At 35.6% G+C, this 20,617-nt stretch overlaps 1 protein-coding gene and 1 long non-coding RNA gene across 6 annotated transcripts in view; one reads left to right on the top strand and one right to left on the bottom strand.

Moving 5' to 3' along the window:
- Window positions 1-19,323, top strand: part of LOC101744968 (uncharacterized) — a 38,197-nt gene extending 18,874 nt beyond the window's left edge. The window contains exons 1-4 of one of the 5 annotated variants that reach the window (XM_062676190.1): window positions 2,996-3,038; window positions 10,684-10,860; window positions 17,514-17,641; window positions 18,092-19,323. In XM_062676190.1, coding sequence (XP_062532174.1) covers window positions 3,011-3,038; window positions 10,684-10,860; window positions 17,514-17,641; window positions 18,092-18,880 — 1,122 coding nt within the window. In that variant the 5' untranslated portion in view covers window positions 2,996-3,010 and the 3' untranslated portion in view covers window positions 18,881-19,323. Of the gene's footprint in view, window positions 1-2,995; window positions 3,039-3,991; window positions 4,214-5,665; window positions 6,075-9,258; window positions 9,393-10,683; window positions 10,861-17,513; window positions 17,642-18,091 lie in introns of those variants that run through there. The other 4 variants (XM_021347117.3, XM_004921780.5, XM_021347122.3 and 1 more) reach the window with 4 other exon arrangements.
- LOC134198708 (uncharacterized) lies at window positions 784-3,016 on the bottom strand. The gene is made up of 2 exons (XR_005246286.2): window positions 2,298-3,016; window positions 784-2,092 (listed from the first exon to the last, which is right to left on the bottom strand). It is a non-coding gene; the product is annotated as an uncharacterized LOC134198708 (long non-coding RNA).
- Window positions 19,324-20,617: the final 1,294 nt, after the last annotated feature.

Genomic DNA, 20,617 nt, shown 5'->3' with positions numbered 1-20,617 from the left:
TTTAGGCATAACCTATTTTATTATATTTAAGGAACTACAACAGATTGAAAATACTAATCCACATCATCAGAATATTGTAAGGAGAATTTATTGCCAACTCGGAAAATGTATCAGTATTGGAACAATCCCAAACATACAGGTATGTATGTTATACCTAATTATCTTAAATAAATACCTAAACAAAACTTGCATTTTAAAAATTAATATTTATTGGCTTTTTGGCATTGCATCAAGAATCACCTATTTTGCAGTCATCCTCCCCTAACTAAATGCAAGTGACTTCAACTTATTGTGATACTACTACTAGTAGCTCCAGCCACAGTAGGTCTCATGTTAGTCAAGAGATTGGGTTGTTAGGTAAGTGTTTATTCAGGTCAAAGTACCTATTCATTGAACAACCATATAGGGACATTGATTTGTGCATAATGCTGTTACTTGTTAATAAAAATCTTTTCTTGTATGTATTCTAAACATTGTATTTTAACTAACCTTGTTTTTAAATAAATTTATTTTTTTCAGCACCTCAACACCTGACCTGCTATTTCACCACTTTTCAATGAAAAGCAGAGTGTACTCAAATTACAACAAATTACACAGTACCAGGATATATAACTTAAACAACCATGGGGGAATAAATAGTTGACAGTCTGCAAGAAGGATGAACTGTTGGTGGAATTAGCATATGCAGCTAGGAATTTTAAACCTGTATTTCCACATATTACTGATGCAAACAAATTTCAAAATTATTGTATATAACTATTGAATAAAACTATAATAAAACTATTTTTATAAATCATTAATTTATATTTGAAGTTACTTCACACTATAAGTAAGCTAATTAGTAGAATTTAACAAAGTAATTCAACATGACCACCATAATGTAAATGTAATCTCATAATCTGAGATTATGGGAACTGGCAGCTCTGCACAATTGCAAATGTTGTGCAAAACACAACACGCAACAGCTATTTTTGCTACCTTATCAGGGTGATAAATTGGCACCCTATGGATCAGCAAACACCTGAATCTACTCTTTAACAGAACTATTGTTCTTTTCACTGAGTTACGGGCAGTGGAATGAAGGTGGTGCTACAAAGCTTCAGGAGTATCTCTCTCCGTATTAGCATTAGCTAGCCATTATTAGCAGGTATTAGCTAGCATAGCATTATCGCCTATTTCTGAAGCAGTAATGTGTTTCGCTTTGAAGGGTGGCGCAGCCGTTGTAACTATACTGAGACCTTCGAATTTATATCTCAAGGTTGGTGGCGCATTTACGTTGTAGATGTCTATGGGCTCCAGTAACCACTTAACACCAGGTGAGCTGTGAGCTCGAGCCTAACAATTTAGATGGTGAAATGAAAAAAAATTTAGCAAAAGGTGTCATAAGGTTGGAACGTTGAGCATATACAGAAAGACCGAAAAGATGTTAAATAATTATAATGGTCATTACTTGCTGTCATTGACTAATCTTTAGTAGATTTTATTTTGTTTTTTTTATAACTGAATAAAGTTTATTTAATATAAATACTAAATTTCACAATAACTTTAAAGCAATATACACAATTCAATTTAACTGAAATGAATACAATCTGAATACATAGTTCATAATACACATTTCGTTTATGGATTACATATCATCAGAATTTCGAAAAATATTAATGGCTTTACAAATTGTACATTTTCTGGCATGATAGCCTTTGTGGCAGTAAAACCATTTTTTATTGGTAGCAGGTCTTTTTAAGGCCACCAACGTCCCATCAATACACCCAACAACCAAAGTGATTTTAATTTTTTTACAAAAACTGCAATATTTTGCATTAGATTAATATTGGTACTTTTTTATGAAGAAAAAAAATATTTATTTAGTTTAAACCACCTTCTTCTTTTTTCTTCAGTTTTCCTTCAACTTTTGCCATTCTTGAGCATTCTGCGGGAATCTTAAATATTTATATATAGTTGCTGGGTTGTTCAGAGCCTCCACAACCTCAGATATACACTGGGATATCTGGGACAAATATGTTCTTATATTTTCTTTTATGATTTTTTTAGTAACTTCATTTGCCCAAATAAACAAGGTGCACAGTAACTGAAACTAAGAAATAATCATTATACAATACACATAGTTATTAAAGAATCTAATTTGTATTCTTTTAAGATATTTTTGGTAGATTAGTTTAGTGGTATTGTTTTACAATAATGGGAGAGTTGGATATAAACAAATGAGCACACTTTAATAATATGTTTTAAAGTACCTATTTTGTACATAAAGACACAATCTTACCACATGGAATACCTACCTTTAGAAGAGTTGAAAGTCCTTTTCAATGGCTTTTAGTGGTCTTCGTCAAAGGGTGTAATTCACACCCTAACTGGTTCATATGATCCTTCGACAATCTATACACTTTCTTTATACTTTTACATAGTCGTCATCCCAAGTTAAAAGTGATAAATTGTGAATTTCGTAGGCTTGTCGACGCATTTCACGCTGATCCGTAGCGTCAGCCTTTTCAACAATGTTTTCAATAAAAACATACGCTCCATAAAATATCGATGAAGAATAAAGTTATTTTAAAGTGCAATTTTGTTAATTAATAGTATTCTTTTAATAATTAACAGCGGTTTATAACGTTTTCGTATATTCTCACTCACAACAAACACTTAAAACACTAACTTTTGATTTGACAAATAAAATGATTTTGCGATGCGAAGTTCTTGCCGAAATTCGACGTGATTTACACTACAGAATGCCGTTTCAAACGTCAACTCATACATTTTAGTAAAAAAAACTCACGCTTGCTAGTTCAATTCACCCGCGAGGGGCGCTAGTGTAGATTCGGCACTACAATGAAATTTACAGAATGCCAATTTGAAAACTCACACCAAATTCACGTGCGAGTTTGTTAAACAACGCTTACAGAATCGCACGGCTGTTCTCGTAGTTGACGCATATATTGGTACGAGATTATCATCGTTGAGCACTGTTTAAACCACTATTGCCACAATTGAGACAATGGGATCATCTCCAATCGTTTCTCAAGGTGAACTAATATTTCTAATATTACAATTTTAAAGACACGGCAATCTCACATGTCACCGTTGATTTCCGGTTCGTCTCTCTCGATAAGGTTGCGACTGTCATACATTCCATTGTTCCGGCAGCCAGCAACAGGGATAGGAAAACGACAGGATGCATGACTGATGGATTTCTGAAATATAAAATAAAAAACCAAATTGTTTTAATTTATAACGTTCGTTAGAGAGAAGCCGTTTTTTGCCTGAAAAACTACGAGCGATGGTCTCCTCGTACACCGACTATTTCTCCTTCGTCTTGTCTTCCTTCCTAACTTGTCCTATCGATGCTCTTCCTCAAGTACTCTTAGTGAGAAATATATAAAGTTTAAATTCACACAGATTTGTATCATCAGATTCGCAGGTGCGTCATTTCTGCCGTGGCGAGTAAGATCCTATTTGAAGATGATGGAAGTCGCTTTTCTAGTGTTATGGAAATGTCCATCTCACGTCCCAATGTCGGTGACAGTACGCTCGTAGTATATGTATGGATTATGTGCTCCATCCGGTGGATCGTGAATGTGTCTCTCCTAATCTACGCTACTGAAAATCGATTAAGTTTTCCTGTTTCCTTTTTAGAAATGTTGTCAGCTATTCTTGTAAACGAAGAGAAATTCGCATTACTCATTATATATTTTCATAATGCTATTTTTGTACGTTACTTACGAACTGAATTAAACATTAGTACCTATATGACATACTAGACTCGTGATATTTTATAATATGAATATTTTAGCGGTGATTAAATCACGTACTTTGAATGAATTCTATGTAGTACATACAGAGTCGTATTTCAATCTGAACATTTCAAAGAGCATAGAGTCCCCCTTATAAGTGGTTACCATAGGTAGAGGATATTCGCATTACTAGATGCACAGTCAACCCGCTGCCTTTAATGGAGAACTCATTTTCAAAACAGCTTAAAGAAATACATGTCATGGCGAGCAGGTAACACTGCACGGGAATTCATTCATGAGCCAGATGGTATATGGCCAAATTTATCCCTGGATGAAGCTGATGTTGTTAAGAGAAAAGAATGAGAAATTACAGTGAATTCTACTCCGGTGGTACAGTAAAAGGACTTGAGGTTCAGATGATTATTCATAATGGGCAATAACACACAATGCTCCATGAACCCCCATGGGTAAGTTTCACTGTCCTAACCATTTTTACCGCGAAGCAGTCTAGCGTTTCCATTTAAGGGATGGAACAGTCGTAAATAAAAATAAAATGTCATTTATCACATACATATATCTTATTGGGTGGTAGCAATCGCGTTGCGATGTCTGCGGTATTCTGCCCACCCATGTCGACTACTAAGAATACCTCATTATAATAAGCAATAAAAAAAAATACTTTATGATTTAAATTAGTTGTACTTTTACAAACAGCTGCATGTTACTAATGAAAATAAAAGAAAAAGTGAGCGTCAAGGTAAGTATTTATTATTATTTTATTGCGCCATGAGGATGCTTTGTTCCATTTATAGACACATGAGCTCGATATATTGAAAACGTGTTAATATGAGAATCATAGCCTTAAAATACCATCAACGGCAGTAACCACTGCTTAACCTCGTTGAACTTATATTTCAAGGTGGGTGGCGCATTTACGTTGTAGATGTCTATGTGTTGAAGTAACCACTTAACACTAGGTGGGCTGTGAGCTCGTCCACCCATCTAAGCAATAAAAAAAGCAGATCGTGAATTAAAACAATTCAAGAGGCACATCCAGGTCGTTGGTAACGCATTAAGGACCCTTTTATTGGAAGAAAAATGACATATTTGAAAATCACAGAGCCGGTTGATTAGTAGAAGAAATACTGTACTGATGAACTCTCCAGAGGTGTTTGGCCGTACCATTGTGAAGGAAGTAAAAATCTGATATTTTTTTAAGTTTTAAAGGCAACGTACAGCATTCAGCCTACTTAATGGGAGTTGGCTACCGCCTCCCGTAGACACCTGTAATGCTATGGTCAGTCCACACAACCAGGTCCCTGCAGATGCACCGTAAAAAACTGTTCCAAACATTCGCTGAAACCCGGGTTCCTATCCCTACTCAAATGATTCTCTTCTGTGTGGAATACAGCTGGTGGCAAGAAGCTCCAGTCCAGAGACGGGAATATTACACACGAGGCCATCTGATTTGTGAGTGCTCAGTACAAGAATAATGCTTGGACATGTACACGAGCACGTCTACAATTTGCGTATCGGCCATCGTACCTACGTAATCGTGGATACATGAACGTAATTTTGTGACCCAAAAAAATTTAAATGAAATCATCATAGGAACGTCCGAATGTTTTCTTTGAGTTTGCACCGAACTACGTGACTTTTCATAAAGCAAAAACATCCTTTGTATAAAACGATATCACAAAGCAGCAACCAACGTACGACCTCATGTATAATATTTGTTTTCTTTATTAAATACCAAGACGCCGGATATCAGAATTTATTTCCGTTCTAAAAGTCAGTGACATAGAATGTAATTATAAAAATAAATCGTCATTGCAGTGTCGTCATCGAATGTTGTGGGGGGTTCTTACTCCTAAAATATTGGATAACGTAATTATTTTTCTGTTTTATAAACGATTGCTCCTTTACTGCACCACTTCGAAAGCTTGACGTAGTAAAACTAGTAATGTACTGTAAATTATTTTTTATTTAGACAGACGGTCTGTATTTTAGTAAGAGATATGCGCCGCCCGCCTTAGCCGCCGCCTGTGGCGCGCTTTTTCATTATGCGCATTCACGTTACACACTTCATCTGAAATGGACTATTCATTATATTGCTAAATTCGTTTTCGAAATATTAAAACAAACAAAAAAAGGTTTTTAAAATATTGTTGTGAAAAGTATACAGTGATTGTTTATATATTCTTGAGCATCGAAAAAAGTTCTGTCAGTAAATTATGGGGATGATTTCAAGAGTGCGCGGGCGCATTAGAAGTGATTCGTTCACAAAAATTCACACACTCAAATCAGAGGACAAAATTGCGAATATTGGTATGTTTTTATTTTACTATTTATTAAAAATATATTTTTAAATATCAACTATTTGTTCAAATGAATGCATCGTTTGATGCTTCATGAACTAGCTTTTTTTGTTTGAATTTATTTTGAACATGGTTTTTCAATGTTTATTTTATTGTCAACATGAGTCAGTTGTTTTCATACGCATGTGTCTCGCAGCATGTTTAATAATAATTTCATCTGCTCGTATTAGATATGTTTATTCAAACAATTTTAAATTAGTACAAAAATACGTGTTTACATAGTACTAAACTAAAGTATTTTTCATTTAGTTTCAAACTTTTAATAAATACCTACAGACGTACAGAATTCCACAGCCTAATGCCAAATTAAAAACAACTTGTTTACTTCAGACGTTGAAAATATCAAAACGCAACGTCTATGAAAGTTCTGGAGTGTTTGGTTATGCGTATTGAATATCCACCTAGGTCTTTAAGACGCATTCATTTATATAAACCTCTGTTATACTATTAAAATTTTATTACCAAAGAAAACAACACCACCTCCACCACCACCATCAAAATGGCATTGGAAATGCGAACATGTTTTCAACGATTGATTACTCAGAAATTTCACTGTGCTTAAAAATATAATAAACTAGCGACCCGCCCTCGCTTCGCTTCGGAAACATTAAAACACACATGAAACCAAAATAAAAAAAATTAAAAAAAAAATAAAAAAGTAGCATATGTTCATCAGGGACAATGTCGGCTTCTAATGGAAAAAGAATTTTTCAAATCGGTCCAGTAGTTTCGGAGCCTATTCGAAACAAACAAACAAACAAATCTTTCCTCTTTATAATATTAGTATAGATATAGATATAGGTGACATATTAATGATAACTCTCATAAATTACAGGGAGATAGGTATCTATTTTCACACATATTCATATGATTGAATTTTTTAATTGGAATTTTATAAGTCAGGGTCGTTTTCTCAAAGATCTTGTTTTTTTTTGAAAAAAGAAAACTTATATTCTCTACGATGAGAGGTTTGCACAAAGTAAGAGTTGTTATAAAAAAAAATAGCCTCAACCGAGGAATAAGAGCACTAAAAGAACAAAAAATATTTCTCAGTGTCTTCTGCCCAAGCGGAACAAAACTTTAAATAATCAAAAGAAATTTAAGAATAAAATCTTAAAATAGTTCACATCTAGTTTTTTTTATTATCTGTGTTTCAACACAGAGCTCGAAGAAGGTTATCTTTGTTTTCAATTCTTTAAGGTTAATCTACTCGACTTTTGTTATGCATATCATTTAGATACATGCGTGAATAATCTCCTCTGAAAACGTATAGTAAAATAACAAAACAATCAAGTCCTCTTTAGTAGCAATGAGCTTGGAGAGAGGTTACGTTCCTTTGAACAACACCCCGGGAAGAAAATGGAAATGATCCTACATCTTCTTTTCACAACAGTTTTAACATCTAGTCGATGTTAATATTAATAATACTTGTGAAGAATTCGTCTTGTGGTGAATGTCCCTTGTACCAGTCGATGTCCGATTACTCATCACAGCCCGCAGCCGTATTACAGACATTCTGGATGTATATGTGTTCTTTAGTTGTATGAATTTCTGGTACCCATACCCCCATACTTCAGAGTGCGGCCTGTTCGACTTGACCACCCTTTTTTATTCATAGTCAATCTCAGTCGCAAACGTTATTTTAAAAACACTTTAGATCTATCGAGTTGGAAATTTCTGAAAGCTTGTATTATCTGTATTACCTGGAAGCGTTTCATTTACCCACCAATTCATTCATTTTGTAGCCCATCTGTAGTTAGACTAAGAAAATCAATGAGTATCGCGCTACTAATTATGTTTTTTTTTAAAATGAACAAACTAACAATTAACTACATAATGTATTCCAACAATATTATTGAGACGATTCGAAGCGGTCAGTACTTTTTATCAGTGATGGGCGTAACTAGTTACTTTTGTAATCTAATTAGTAATTAAACTACAAAATAATTTAATTACACTGTAATCTGATTATATAGTAATCAGTTACATTGTAATTAAAGTTACTTTTGATGTGAAAGTAATTGAATACTATGTATTTAATTGCAATATAACTAAATTACAATCTAACCTAATTACATAGTAATCAATTACATCGTAAATCGTAATTACTTTGGATATAACACTTGTAATAAAAACACATATTTATATATATCATACATCGATTTTGTAGGTTTTATGTACTTCAATAAACATAAATAGGTAAGGTTCACTTCATCGTGAACTAGACAGGAAGGTGTGCGGAGTGGGGGACGACTTTGCTTTTTCTTTTCGACTTTTTTTTGTTTTCGTACGCTACTATGATTAATTGTCCGAAAGCCAACCAACCGCCTGTCAGACGAAATGTTTGAAAAAAAGAGTCATATTAAAAGTAATTTAAATTATAAATCAGCAAAATAATGTTGTTTAATTTAATCTGCCAATGATTAATTTAAAGAAAATAACGTAAAATGATAAAAGATTATAAAAAAAAGTATATAAAATGTGTTTCATTTTTGTGTTTGTCAAAAAAGTTATTAGTAGGACATTTTTTGTAAGGTTACCTAACATAACATAACAGAATAGTTATGTGATCAATTATCAGTAATTATAAGTAACTTGTTTCAAATACATAAGTAATCTGTTACAGTTAATGTAATTAGATTAACTTATAATCGAATTACTTTATAACTGATTACAATAAGTACTCGCTATAATCAGTTACGTAAGTAACCTGTTACAAAGTATCTCAATTACCAATTACAATGTAACTGTAATTTGTAATTATTAATCTGATTACTTTTTGCCCATCACTGCTTTTTATAATGCCACAATAACGTTCCGGCTGGCACAGATATTTACACAAAAATTAGTTCAAGGAGGTTCTGAAAATATATTATGAAAATATATTTCAAGTGAATAAATTTATTAAGATACTTCGAATGTATTTTGTAACTATCAAATTTGTCTAAACTAATGACAATATAATAATCGACTCAAAATTAAAAAAAACCGACTAAGAATCTTGTATTAATTGTCTAATAACAAAAGACAAATGTGTAATTTACGTAGAACGAACACTCACAAAACCCTTAGTTTAACTCTCAATAAACTAAGAATCCTAAAACAGCACTGTAGCACACATTCACAAAAAAGCCTTACAAATGACACATTTGCAGAGGAATGTAAGAGAAAAACACCTCTACATATACATTAGTAAAGTAGCACAGTGTGTGCCTGCCAATAGTCTTAGACATTTATTGGTGGTAGGTCGTCTTGTGATTCCGCGTGGGTAAGTACGACTACCTTGCCTATTTGTAGATGAAGAAGTAATGCGTTTCGGTTTGAAGGATGGGGAAGCCATTGTACTGTAAAAAATGAGACTTTAAAACTCATGTCTTAATATGGGTGGCGGCATTTACGTTGTTGATGGCTATGGGCTCTAGTAATAATTTACCATCAGGAGGGCTGTGAGCTCGTTCACCCATTTAAGCAAGAGAAATAAAAAAGGTAATAAGCGATAATAATTTATCAAACAGCACAATCTCCTTCGAACAGGTGCAATACATCTGTCCAAGACAAATAGTCCAATTTGTGCTGAACTTTCAATGAAATTTGGGGTAGTCATAAAAATCTAGGCCCCAGTGACTTTTGAAGTCTCACCATCCTTTTAGATGATTTCACCTTTTTTTATCCATCATCACTAGCTGACCCGACAGACTTCGTAGTGCCTCAATCGATAAATAAAAAACCTAAGCTTTTATATAAAATAAACATAAAACAAACAAAAGGATTTCGTCCGACGGGGAACACATCAAAGGAAAAACAAAATTGTTATTTTTATTTAATTCCGAGCATTTTCATATTTATCTACCTTTTAAAACTTCTCTGGACTTCCACAAATAATTCAAGATCAAAATTAGCCAAATCGGTCCAGCCGTTCTCGAGTTTTAGCGAGACTAACGAACAGCAATTCATTTTTATATATATAGAGGTTAAGGTATATAGTTGAACTGCCGAAATGAATCAATGTTAACGCCACAAATCGTTCAGCATTAAACAGTTTATTTCAGGAGCTTTATAAATAATGAAAACATTCAGTGCACCGACATTAAAGCGCAATGCATTTTCAGAACGGTACCGAAATAAGTTTATGATTTTTCAATATTATTCCGAGGAGACTCAACCAATTTGGTTTGCGATTTCGCGATCGCGTCGTTTTAAAGAAAACAATCACTAAAATCATTGGCAAAATCGTGCATTTATGAATTTTAATGTCATTTTATTTATCTATACTTCTATACTAATATTATAAAGAGGAAAGATTTGTTTGTTTGTTTGTTTCGAATAGGCTCCGAAACTACTGGACCGATTTGAAAAATTCTTTTTCCATTAGAAGCCGACATTGTCCATGATGAACATAGGCTACTTTTTTTAAAAAAAAAATTATTTTATTTTTTTGGTTTCATGTGTGTTTTAATGTTTCCGAAGCGAAGCGAGGGCGGGTCGCTAGTAATGGATAAATCTAGCTGTGATAATAATTTTCGGTTCAGTAATCTTAATTTTTTCCTTCTTTTTTTCAGTATGGCTTCTTTCACTTGTTTTCCTGTTGCCATTTTGGGCTCCACGAGGATTACTGGTTGCACTTGGAGGCGCATGGCTGATGGCAGCGTACACATGTTTAGTTGTTCCTGTACTAATATCAGCGAACTACCGGTATCCAGCCAGATGGTATCCAGCGGTAGCGAAAATAGTCCGAAGTGAGTAATAAATACAATTTATTTTTTATATTTCGTTTATTTCACACAACAAAAGCTCAAATTTTATAGTGGGGGCAGCCGTTGTAACTATACTTGAGACCTTAGAACTTATATCTCAAGGTGGGTGGCGTATTTGCGTCATAGATGTCTATGGGCTCCAGTAACCAATTGGCGCCAGGTGGGCTGTGGGCTCATCCACCCATCTAAGCAATAAAAAAAAAAGATATTATGAATACTTGCTTGCCAGTTATATCGTTTTAATGCACAGCGTAGCTTGAAAGAGCACCAATCCCCTCTTCCCGCTCTCCTTCTTAAAAGCGACTAAGGGTTTCATTAGAGAATGGGCAAGAGTACTTTTTTAGTTTTACTTCAGCATATTCGCCAAGCTACTTTTACATTTGGTCCAGTGTATTCTGAGATCGGGCGGCTAAGTACCACCATTCTGTCTATTCATCCGATCTATCTTCCTTCAATAATGAAGTCCGATTTGAAGAAGAAATCGGAACGCGTCCCTCAAGATGATATTCACGCTCTATTGCTACATTCAACAGAACATTTTAATATGACAAGTCTGATGTTCGTATTTGTTTCAAAATTCCTTAGTTGATATTTAGAAAAGTGTTCTACTTGACATGTGGATCCCAGAGTTGACGTCAGATCAGCCCATGACAACACAATGTAAACACAAATATTGTTCTAATCTAAGTGGCTAGGCACAATAGCAAGGTGTGCCAAGCTCCCGACCTATGCTACGCCAACGCCTTACAATGTTTCATTGAAAACAAAAAATAAAATCGATCTGTCCAAACACGAGTGGCATATTGTTATTGCATCGTCCGAATCCGAGAAAAGAGTTTTTATTTATTTAGATACATTAATCGTCGACGAGATTACAAGAACCACACAAAATAACTCAAAGCCAGCGTTGCTACTCGCTATAATAATAGTCAAAGTCTAGTTACACATCTGGTCCCACACTAGGATTTATTTTATTACGGGAACCAATGACATATACATACTTATATAAGTTTAAATGAATATATGTATATGGACATCATACAATCCCAGACAAAGAGCAAACAAACCTGTTCATCATGTTCGATGTGGAAGTCAATCTCACGACACTCTGTCCAGCCGTCAAAGGCGCTAGAACTACTGTTCCGAATCAATCATATTATACTAGCACATTATTTGTTTTGCACTACAAGCTCCCATACTATTCATATGCCAGGATGTGGTACAAAACATTCTACCTCACATTCGTCTTTAATCGAATGCAAGAAAATCAAACAAACATTGAAGCATTTAACAGAGTGGTCTTGGATAAAAAATCATTAGACAGTTTACATATTCTAGAACATTCTGATCGTGAATGAATTGAATTAAAAGTCTGCTCGCTTTTTACCCAAATGGCATTTTGAACAATAAAGGAAAGTCCCTTTTCATATTTAAATGCGAAACCGATGCATAAATATGAATATAAGAAAAAAAATGTAATGTCAAAAATAATCTTCAGTTATTAATTAAAAACTATAGAAAAATCAAAATGCTTCAGTGCGACCGAAAAACTAAATACGATTGTCAAACTGTCCAGAGTGTGTACGATTTAAAAATTCGAATAAATCGTTTACATTTGTGGATAAAGAGAGGTCATTGTCGAGATGGAACTGAATGGACGGCGGAAACTGGCCTAGCGCCAGGGGATGTGCGTCAACCGCTTTTACTTTTACACGTGGCATGGATACACACATGCCGTAGACATCAACGGTCTAGAAGTGTTAAGCGATGTTCTCGAAATGTCAATAAACGTCATTTGAAAACATTTATTCTGCCTTTCTAGAAACATTTGAACATCGTGTTTATGATAATCCCGACGATAGAACATAAGGTTTTTTTTTTCTTCAAAATACACGATATAACCTTTGTGATCGTGATCTTTAAATAGTATATCACGAAGTAAGCCGTGAAAATGAAATGCTTTAAAAACAAATGTTCAACTGAATTATATTCTGACGCACGTTTGACTGCATTTGTTTTGGCAAAACGCTAACGTTCATACAATACAGTGCGTTTTCTACAGTACTTTGAATCCAGGAGTCAACCCTCTCAATCTTCATCAACTCTCTAAGGTTACCTTGCCGTGTTATTGCTCAATTTCGACATCTAGTGTTAAGAGGTTGCCGAAACTCATAGACATTAACAAACGTTAATACTGCCACCTACTTTGAGACATTAGTTCAAGTCTTAGTTCTATAGCATTACTACTTCACGATATAAATAGGCAGTATAAGACGCTCAAACAACAGTAAATAGGTATTTTTTGCGTGTTAAATTTTTATTACACTATGTTATATCTTCTTCGTGGAAGTCATTCATGAACATGTAGGTATGGTTTTTTTCCCTACCTATGCTCATAGTCTTGAAAGGCTATTTCAGCGTAACCTTCACTAGTAGGTGAGCTCATGGGGCTCAAGCCTGACAACGTTGCTAACACGAACCCTAGCATGAACCGTGCTTCGCAGAATCTACCACCGGATCGGAAATGCGGCCCACTGAGAAGATCCGGCGAGAAACTCAGTGGGCTGTGTCTGTGGGTTAATTTACTCGACGAGCCCTTCGTCGCAAGCGACGGGTTCGACGAGAATGATGACCGGTGCTTGAGGTACCTAAAAGCACCGTTAGTGGATCGGGAGGATCCGAAATGACGTGTTTTGGACCATATTGTGTTCATCTTGTACTTCACTGAAAAAATAGGCACCTGCCTGCGGCACAGTCGCATTGTTTGATACGAATGCACCGGTCGTCTTATCCAGCCTCAACGACTCCATTGACATCATGAATACCTCCGTCCATGTCGAGACATGAATTCGATATTTCAATTTGGTACAACAATTGCCTAGTTTTTTTTTTTTTTTTTTTTTTTTTTATGATTGAAGAATTACTGGTGGCCCGGAGGCCTTTCCAGTTTCACCAGGACAGGTGGGCGAGCAAAGGCTCAGCCAGAACTGCCTAGTGCGGACGGACGAGGTACTAAAATTTATTTTTAGTACAGGAACATATTTTATATGCCAAATTAAATATTGTGCGATTCATTAAATGCTTTATGCTAAAAAAGTGGAAAACGTTGAGTTCCTTTACAATTAATACATTTACCAAAACTCAGAATCTAAAAATATTCAACTAAATGAGATAAAACAGTTGAATGGTAGTACTCACCAGGCTTGTATTAATGGTACTGGAAGCGTAAGACTGCTGTGGACTGATCACCCTTAGGTTGGGGATGTCCTTTTATACCCGACCATCTCATAGACGCTATTAAAATGAGGCTGTTCATGCAAAAAGAACCAATTCTTTTAAGTAATTAGTAAAAGTGTTATAATTAATGATTCGAAATCTGTTTGTCAAACACAAAATTATTTTCTAGTGTTTTGTGTTTGAAAAAGCACTAAAGTTAATGTTTTTACGTTCTAAAAGTCGTTATATAGTATTAACATATTTTTTTGTAGTTATGAATGGCCAAACGACGAATTGACAGTCGTCGTGGATAAGATGTCCGGTGCATTCGTATCTTGCGATGCAACGGTGTGCGAATCCCGCCGGCAGGTACCAATTTTTCTAATGAAATACGTACTTAAAAAATGTTAACGATTGACTTTCACGGGGAATGAATAACATCGTGTAATAAAAATAAAATCCGCAAAATTATAATTTGCGTAATTAGTGGTGGTAGGACCTCTTGTAAGTCCGCACGGGTAGGTACCACCACCCCGCCTATTTCTACCGTGAAGCAGTAATGGGTTTCGGTTTGAAGGGTGGGGTAGCCGTTGTAACTATACTGAGACCTTAGAACTTATATCTCAAGGTGGGTGGCGCATTTACGTTGTAGATGTCTATGGGCTTCAGTAACCACTTAACACCAGGTGGGCTGTGAGCTCGTCCACCCATCTAAGCAATAAAAAAAAGACCTCTCAAGCCACCTGTTATTAATTGGGTATCGGGGTTCGCAGACCCAAAAAATTGCTGAAAAAAAACAGCACTGCTCATCTGAGGCATGTTGGTAACTTGTTTTGAAATAACGGGACCCATTAATAAAACGTTGTTATACTAACTTGACCTAGCATCTATTTAGGTAACATAATTTTTCATTATAATTTTCACCGTCTTCAAGACATCAGCTTAGCTTGAAAATCTGCACGGTCTGTGTCGAATGTACCGCCATGAACTATCCCTGCTCAGTATCGCCAGCAACTTTTATTTATTTATTTCGGCTTGTTATTAAACTATGTTTCTTTAGTATTAAACTAGATTTTATATGATTAAAAATACCTAACATATAATAACGAAAGAAATCTATTATATTTTTATTTTGAATTCTTCGAGCTTTCGATTGAGTGGTAAGACTTTCACCTTCATTTATTTTCACGTGATGCGTCATTGGCCTAGGTGCTGGGGTCCAAAAGTTATATGACAGACATGTTTCGCAATTCAATCACATTCACCCATTTTAGAGACTATAACTTGAACGCAACATATTATAATATCTAAGCTATCTAACGCTCTGTTTAAATGGTTAAGTTACATACTGTACTTGTCGAATTCGCCAGAGTTCGACTTGAAACCGAACCCACACATCAGCCCTTCTCTAAGCACCTGCCATTTTTGTGTATACTGTGACATTGGCAAAATCAATGACTAAGGCGTTGAAGCCAATTAAAAAAAAATACATCAGCCACCGAATTTCTCGCTGGGTCTTGTCAGTGGGTCGCGACTACGTTCTGGTAGAAGACGCATTTGCGAAGTAGGTACCCTTGAGCTGTTACGTCTCCTTCGGAGGCGTTCGGGTAACTACTAGCAAATCTCACCCAACTTGGTGGGACTGGTGAAAAAATGATAATGAAATGGGCATATAATATATGTTTCGTTATTATTCTAAACCAGAAGACCTGGACTTGCTTAAGTTATTTTTAATACACCATGTGTAATTGCTTTAGAAAAGATAGGCGTTTGGGTTACTGTTAGCAAACCCCATTCAACTGGGTGGGACTGGTGAAAAAATGATAATGAAATGGGCATATAATTAATGTTTCGTTATTATTCTAGAAGACCTGGACTAGCTTAATGTATTATTTTTAATTCACCATGTGTAATTTGCTTTGGAAAAGATTCCATAATGTTATTTCAAACGTCGTGAACCAATCTATATTATAAAATAAACGTTCAGGTCAGACTTCACAACCAGATGAAATTAGAAAATAGGTTGCCTAAATTGTATTATTTATTTATTTCTTTTATATCAAGTCTTCTTACAAATTAACAGTATAACCAAAACATTTGTAAGGTAAAACATATTTGAATAGTACTAAATTCCATAATATTTTTTGGAAAATCGGGAGTTATTGAAGTAAGTTTTTTATCCCATAAAAATAAGATCCATTTTTTTATTATTAAATTTCTTGGAGACGTTCTACATGAATCTCTTTCAGTTCTTAGAATATGTACTTTCCCGATAAATCTCAACAAAAGAAAAAGTAAAACTGATAGGTGGAAACTCGACATGGTCAATGTGAAGTGACACTTAGGACTTTCATGATTATGTCTACAAACTCCTTTGAACATTTCAAGGCCTTGTTCAAAGATATTTTTTATCCCCATTACAGTTACTAAGGACTTTCATTCCTTAACTACAAAATTTTTCTCAAGTATTCTCAAGTTAAAGTTACTAACTTATATTTATCGCGTATAGCATATATGTATAGGGTGGTACGTACGTACATACACACGTACGTATTTGTAAAAATAATAATAATACGAAAACTAACAACATATTTTATATTTATATATGTTTTTATTGAAATATAATAAGGTCAGCAAAAAAGTTGTCTTTTTTTTTTTAAATGAAAATGCAACTTTATTGTACAATAATACCTAGATTTTTTTCCTACCTATTCTAGTAACCTCGAGGGGTTATACTAGATTCACAGAACTAGTAGGTAAGTTCACAGGGCTCAAACCTGACGTTGTCTACAAAGTAATCATTCAAAGTAGTGCCCATTACTAGCCACAACTTTTTCCACCTTTCTGGCAGAGTTAAACCACCTTGACGGGAGAAGTTTATTTTTTAAAACTATCGAAGAATTAACCATTACTTATTTGGTGTCGGTATAAGAGCGGAACTTCTGATCATTCAAACCAGACAGTGCGATATCTGGGTAATATGACGTGTAGGGTACGACGTTCCATTTGAGCATTTAAAATGACCTAGGTTTTAAAGAGCTTAGCAACGTGAGGCTGAGCGTTGTTTTGTGTGTGCCATTTGTCCGTGTGTCCATTTAAGTCCGGGCAGTGCCTCGCTTAATTGAATCCCCTATAGACACAGCCCACTGAGTTTCTCGCCGGATCTTCTTAGTGGGCCTCGATACCGCTCCGGTGGTAGATTCTGCGAAGCACTGCTCTTGCTAGGGTTGGTGTTAGCAAGTTCTCTCAGCACGTGAGCTCACCTACCAGTCTGCGCGATGCTGAAATAACCGCTTAGGCTACCAATGTATAAGTAGGGGGAAAAACGAAGGTAAAATTGTTTGAACTAAGTCTCTTTTTTTCAACATAGCAACAATGTATTTGAACAAAAACATAAAAAAAAAACCATTTTGTTTCAGGAGTAGCCAGAAAGCTGCGCCCATATTTTGACTGTGCCAAGAATGTTTTAAGGGTGGCGTATGCACCACTAGAACGTACAGAGAAATTATTTTTACAGATGAACAATCTCTCAACTATGATGTGTCAGGTAACCACAATGTCTTATATTACTCCAGGCTCACACGTTCATCAGAGACTGCTATGCTTCTATAATGTCCTATATAGTATAATCTCTTATCCTAGTATAATCTTCAATGCCTATGATAGACAACTATCAAGCCTGGCGATCTATTAAGCTATGTATTTAACCAGTTCGCTCCTCTTAAATTATAATATGAAAACTAATAAATCGCGCGTGGTTCCTCATCCTTTAATCTTTCATAATGACGACATGATATAGCTTTGAGGCAGAACTAGTCAGGAATTTGGTACCTGGTCAAATAGCCAGATAAATGTGAAATTCTTAAGTTAACTTAGATACAAACATCATCACATTTCCGAATTCAATTAAAACTTTCTTCAGATATCGTTAGATACGATCAGCTAATGTTTCTGCTTAGATTTTGAAATCAAGACCCAAAATGTTTATTTGTTTCAGTTGCTGATGTTCACAGCTTGTGATCGACTATTTCTCTCACAAGCAAAACTAACCAGTCTGTATTCCTTGATGTTCTATAACGTAGTCACCTATTCAGTTAGCTACATTCGTGAGATCTGCACGAAGGAAGACTGGTCGCCGTTTGTAAACGTAACACGACATTCCCAAGTAAAGCACCTCGCGATGTCTGCGACTAAAATCGTCCTCGAATGGACGAAAGCCATCACATTCATAGTGACAATCACTTTTATACTCCTTGCCTTTGGATTAGAACAAGGCTTGGAGCACTATCGGCCGACGGCACTGTACACCGTGACTACCGGCATCTATTACTTGTTATCAGAGAGAACGTTTTTAGAATTGTGGCCGATTGCTATTTCGGCGCTAAAGCTAGAAAGACTAGAAGGCATGGAAACATTGTACTTCGGAGTTTGGGCGCGGGGTGTGACTACAGCGTTGGCCGTGCCTCTAGTGCCAGCTTTGGCCTGGTGTGGCCGTTGGCGATTGGCTATATTGGTGCTGTACCTGTGTGTATTCGTTCACGGCAGACATCGTCTCGGAGAAGCGCTGATAAAGTTGAATGAAGCTAGAGGGTCCCTGGCGAAATTCAGACGTGCAACTTCACAGGAGCTGGCCACTTTGGAAGACGTTTGCGCCGTGTGCCTAGGTGCCATGAGGTCTGCACGAGTCACGCCTTGCGCTCACTATTTCCACGCTGACTGCTTGAGAAGATGCCTTGCCGCTTCGGATAGATGCCCCATTTGTGTCAGACCTTATGTATTTTGCTGATAGTTGTTTATTTTTCGGTGTCTAAAACTATTTTGTCAAGAAGTACATATAACTTCATACAAATCTTGAGGTGATTTTGTTTGAAATCAACTTTGATGTGACGACCAGTGCGAAGCGTAGAACAAATCGATCATTTGTGTTTAAATTCGAGATCACGAATTATACATATTATGTTCATAATTTAAATAATATTCATATCGAATAAAATCTAATGAATAATATGTGAGTATATATTCACATGTTTTATAAGTATTAACGAACGCTTTACATTTATTTACCCATTAATTATAATATTTACACTAAAGAAAATATTTACTTCGAAACGCACGTGCTTAGTTTAAGATAAATTGTAAATAAAACTACTTTTTTTAAAACCCATTTCACTAATTGGGTCCAAGTTTGTACTTTGGATTTTTCTAATAAAAAGCAATGAAATATTGAAATTTTTTGTTTCACTGCAAACGCATAATCTAAATACATATAATGATTGTTATGAATGTGTCATCGACAAGTGAAGTCGATGTCTCAATAGCGATGTATAACGAGTAAGAACAAGCCCTTCAAACTGGAATGAATGACTGCTTCACCACAGAAACAAGTAGGGTTGTAGAGCTTACCTGTTACATCCATTAACGCTTTCCAGGTTCTCTTTCTTTTCCTCTCATTTAACCCCGTTTCTGCAGAATAGCCGTCAGAGCACTGTGCTACGTGAGGAATGTCGTTCTTCATGTCAACCTAAATTTAGAACCAATACGTATTTTAAGAAATCGTCAGAACACTACTTTGAAAAAGCGGCGCGACATGATTTATCTTTGTATCGTGCTAATTACGTATACGATTGCGGTGACGATTAACGCAAAGTCGCCGTCGCCCAAAACAAATCCTGTTGTATCCCTAGGATCCCCTCTCGGTGCTTTTGATCGGTTGTCTTGAAGCATCGGTCTCCGCCCTCGTCTAACTCGTCGATTACGACGAGAACTTTCTCTATGTGGTCACATACTTATCCAATTTCTTATCCGTGGCAATAATATTAATTGCTAATTTTGTGAGTCCGCGCGGGTAGGTACCACCGCCCTGCTTATTTCTTCCGTGAAGCAGTAATGCGTTTCGGTTTGAGCGGTGGGGTAGCCGTTGTAACTTTACTTGAGACTTTAGGACTTATATCTCAAAGTGGGTGGCGCATTTACGTTGTAGATGTCTAAGGGCTCCAGTAACCACTTAACACCAGGTGGGCTGTGAGATCGTCCACCCATCTAAGCATAAAAAAAAAACTAGCCCTAGCAAGAGCAGTGCTTTGCTGAATCTACCACAGGATCGGAATCGCGGTTCACTGAGAAGATTCGGGGAGAAGACTATTAATTCTTAAACGAAGGACACGTAGGAAAACCGAGAAGAAAAGCTCATTCCAGCGCCAAAAACAAAACGTACAAACGTTACGTAACAAAAATATTCCTTGTAATATTATACTGTGGACGAAAACATTGATTCCAGATTATTTAGAATTTCATATTAATCAATTTATGCATTTACTTGAAATTGTGATTTATATAAAAAATATTTAATCTATTGTAGAATTCCGGAGAAATTGTCATCGAATACTTAGTTTTTTTTTTTAAACCGAGTAATGTGGGTTTTACATCAAAATAGATCTAGAAGAAACCAATGAAACTAATAGGAAGCTATGTCGCAAAACATCCGTTTAGAAACAGTAGCGCGTATTGATTACATTCGTGAGGC

Source organism: Bombyx mori, chromosome 25, assembly GCF_030269925.1.
Source record: "Bombyx mori chromosome 25, ASM3026992v2".
Taxonomy (NCBI): Eukaryota; Metazoa; Arthropoda; class Insecta; order Lepidoptera; family Bombycidae; genus Bombyx; species Bombyx mori.
The sequence above is the reverse complement of the archived record's forward strand: the minus strand, read 5'-3'. Positions and strand labels throughout refer to the sequence as shown.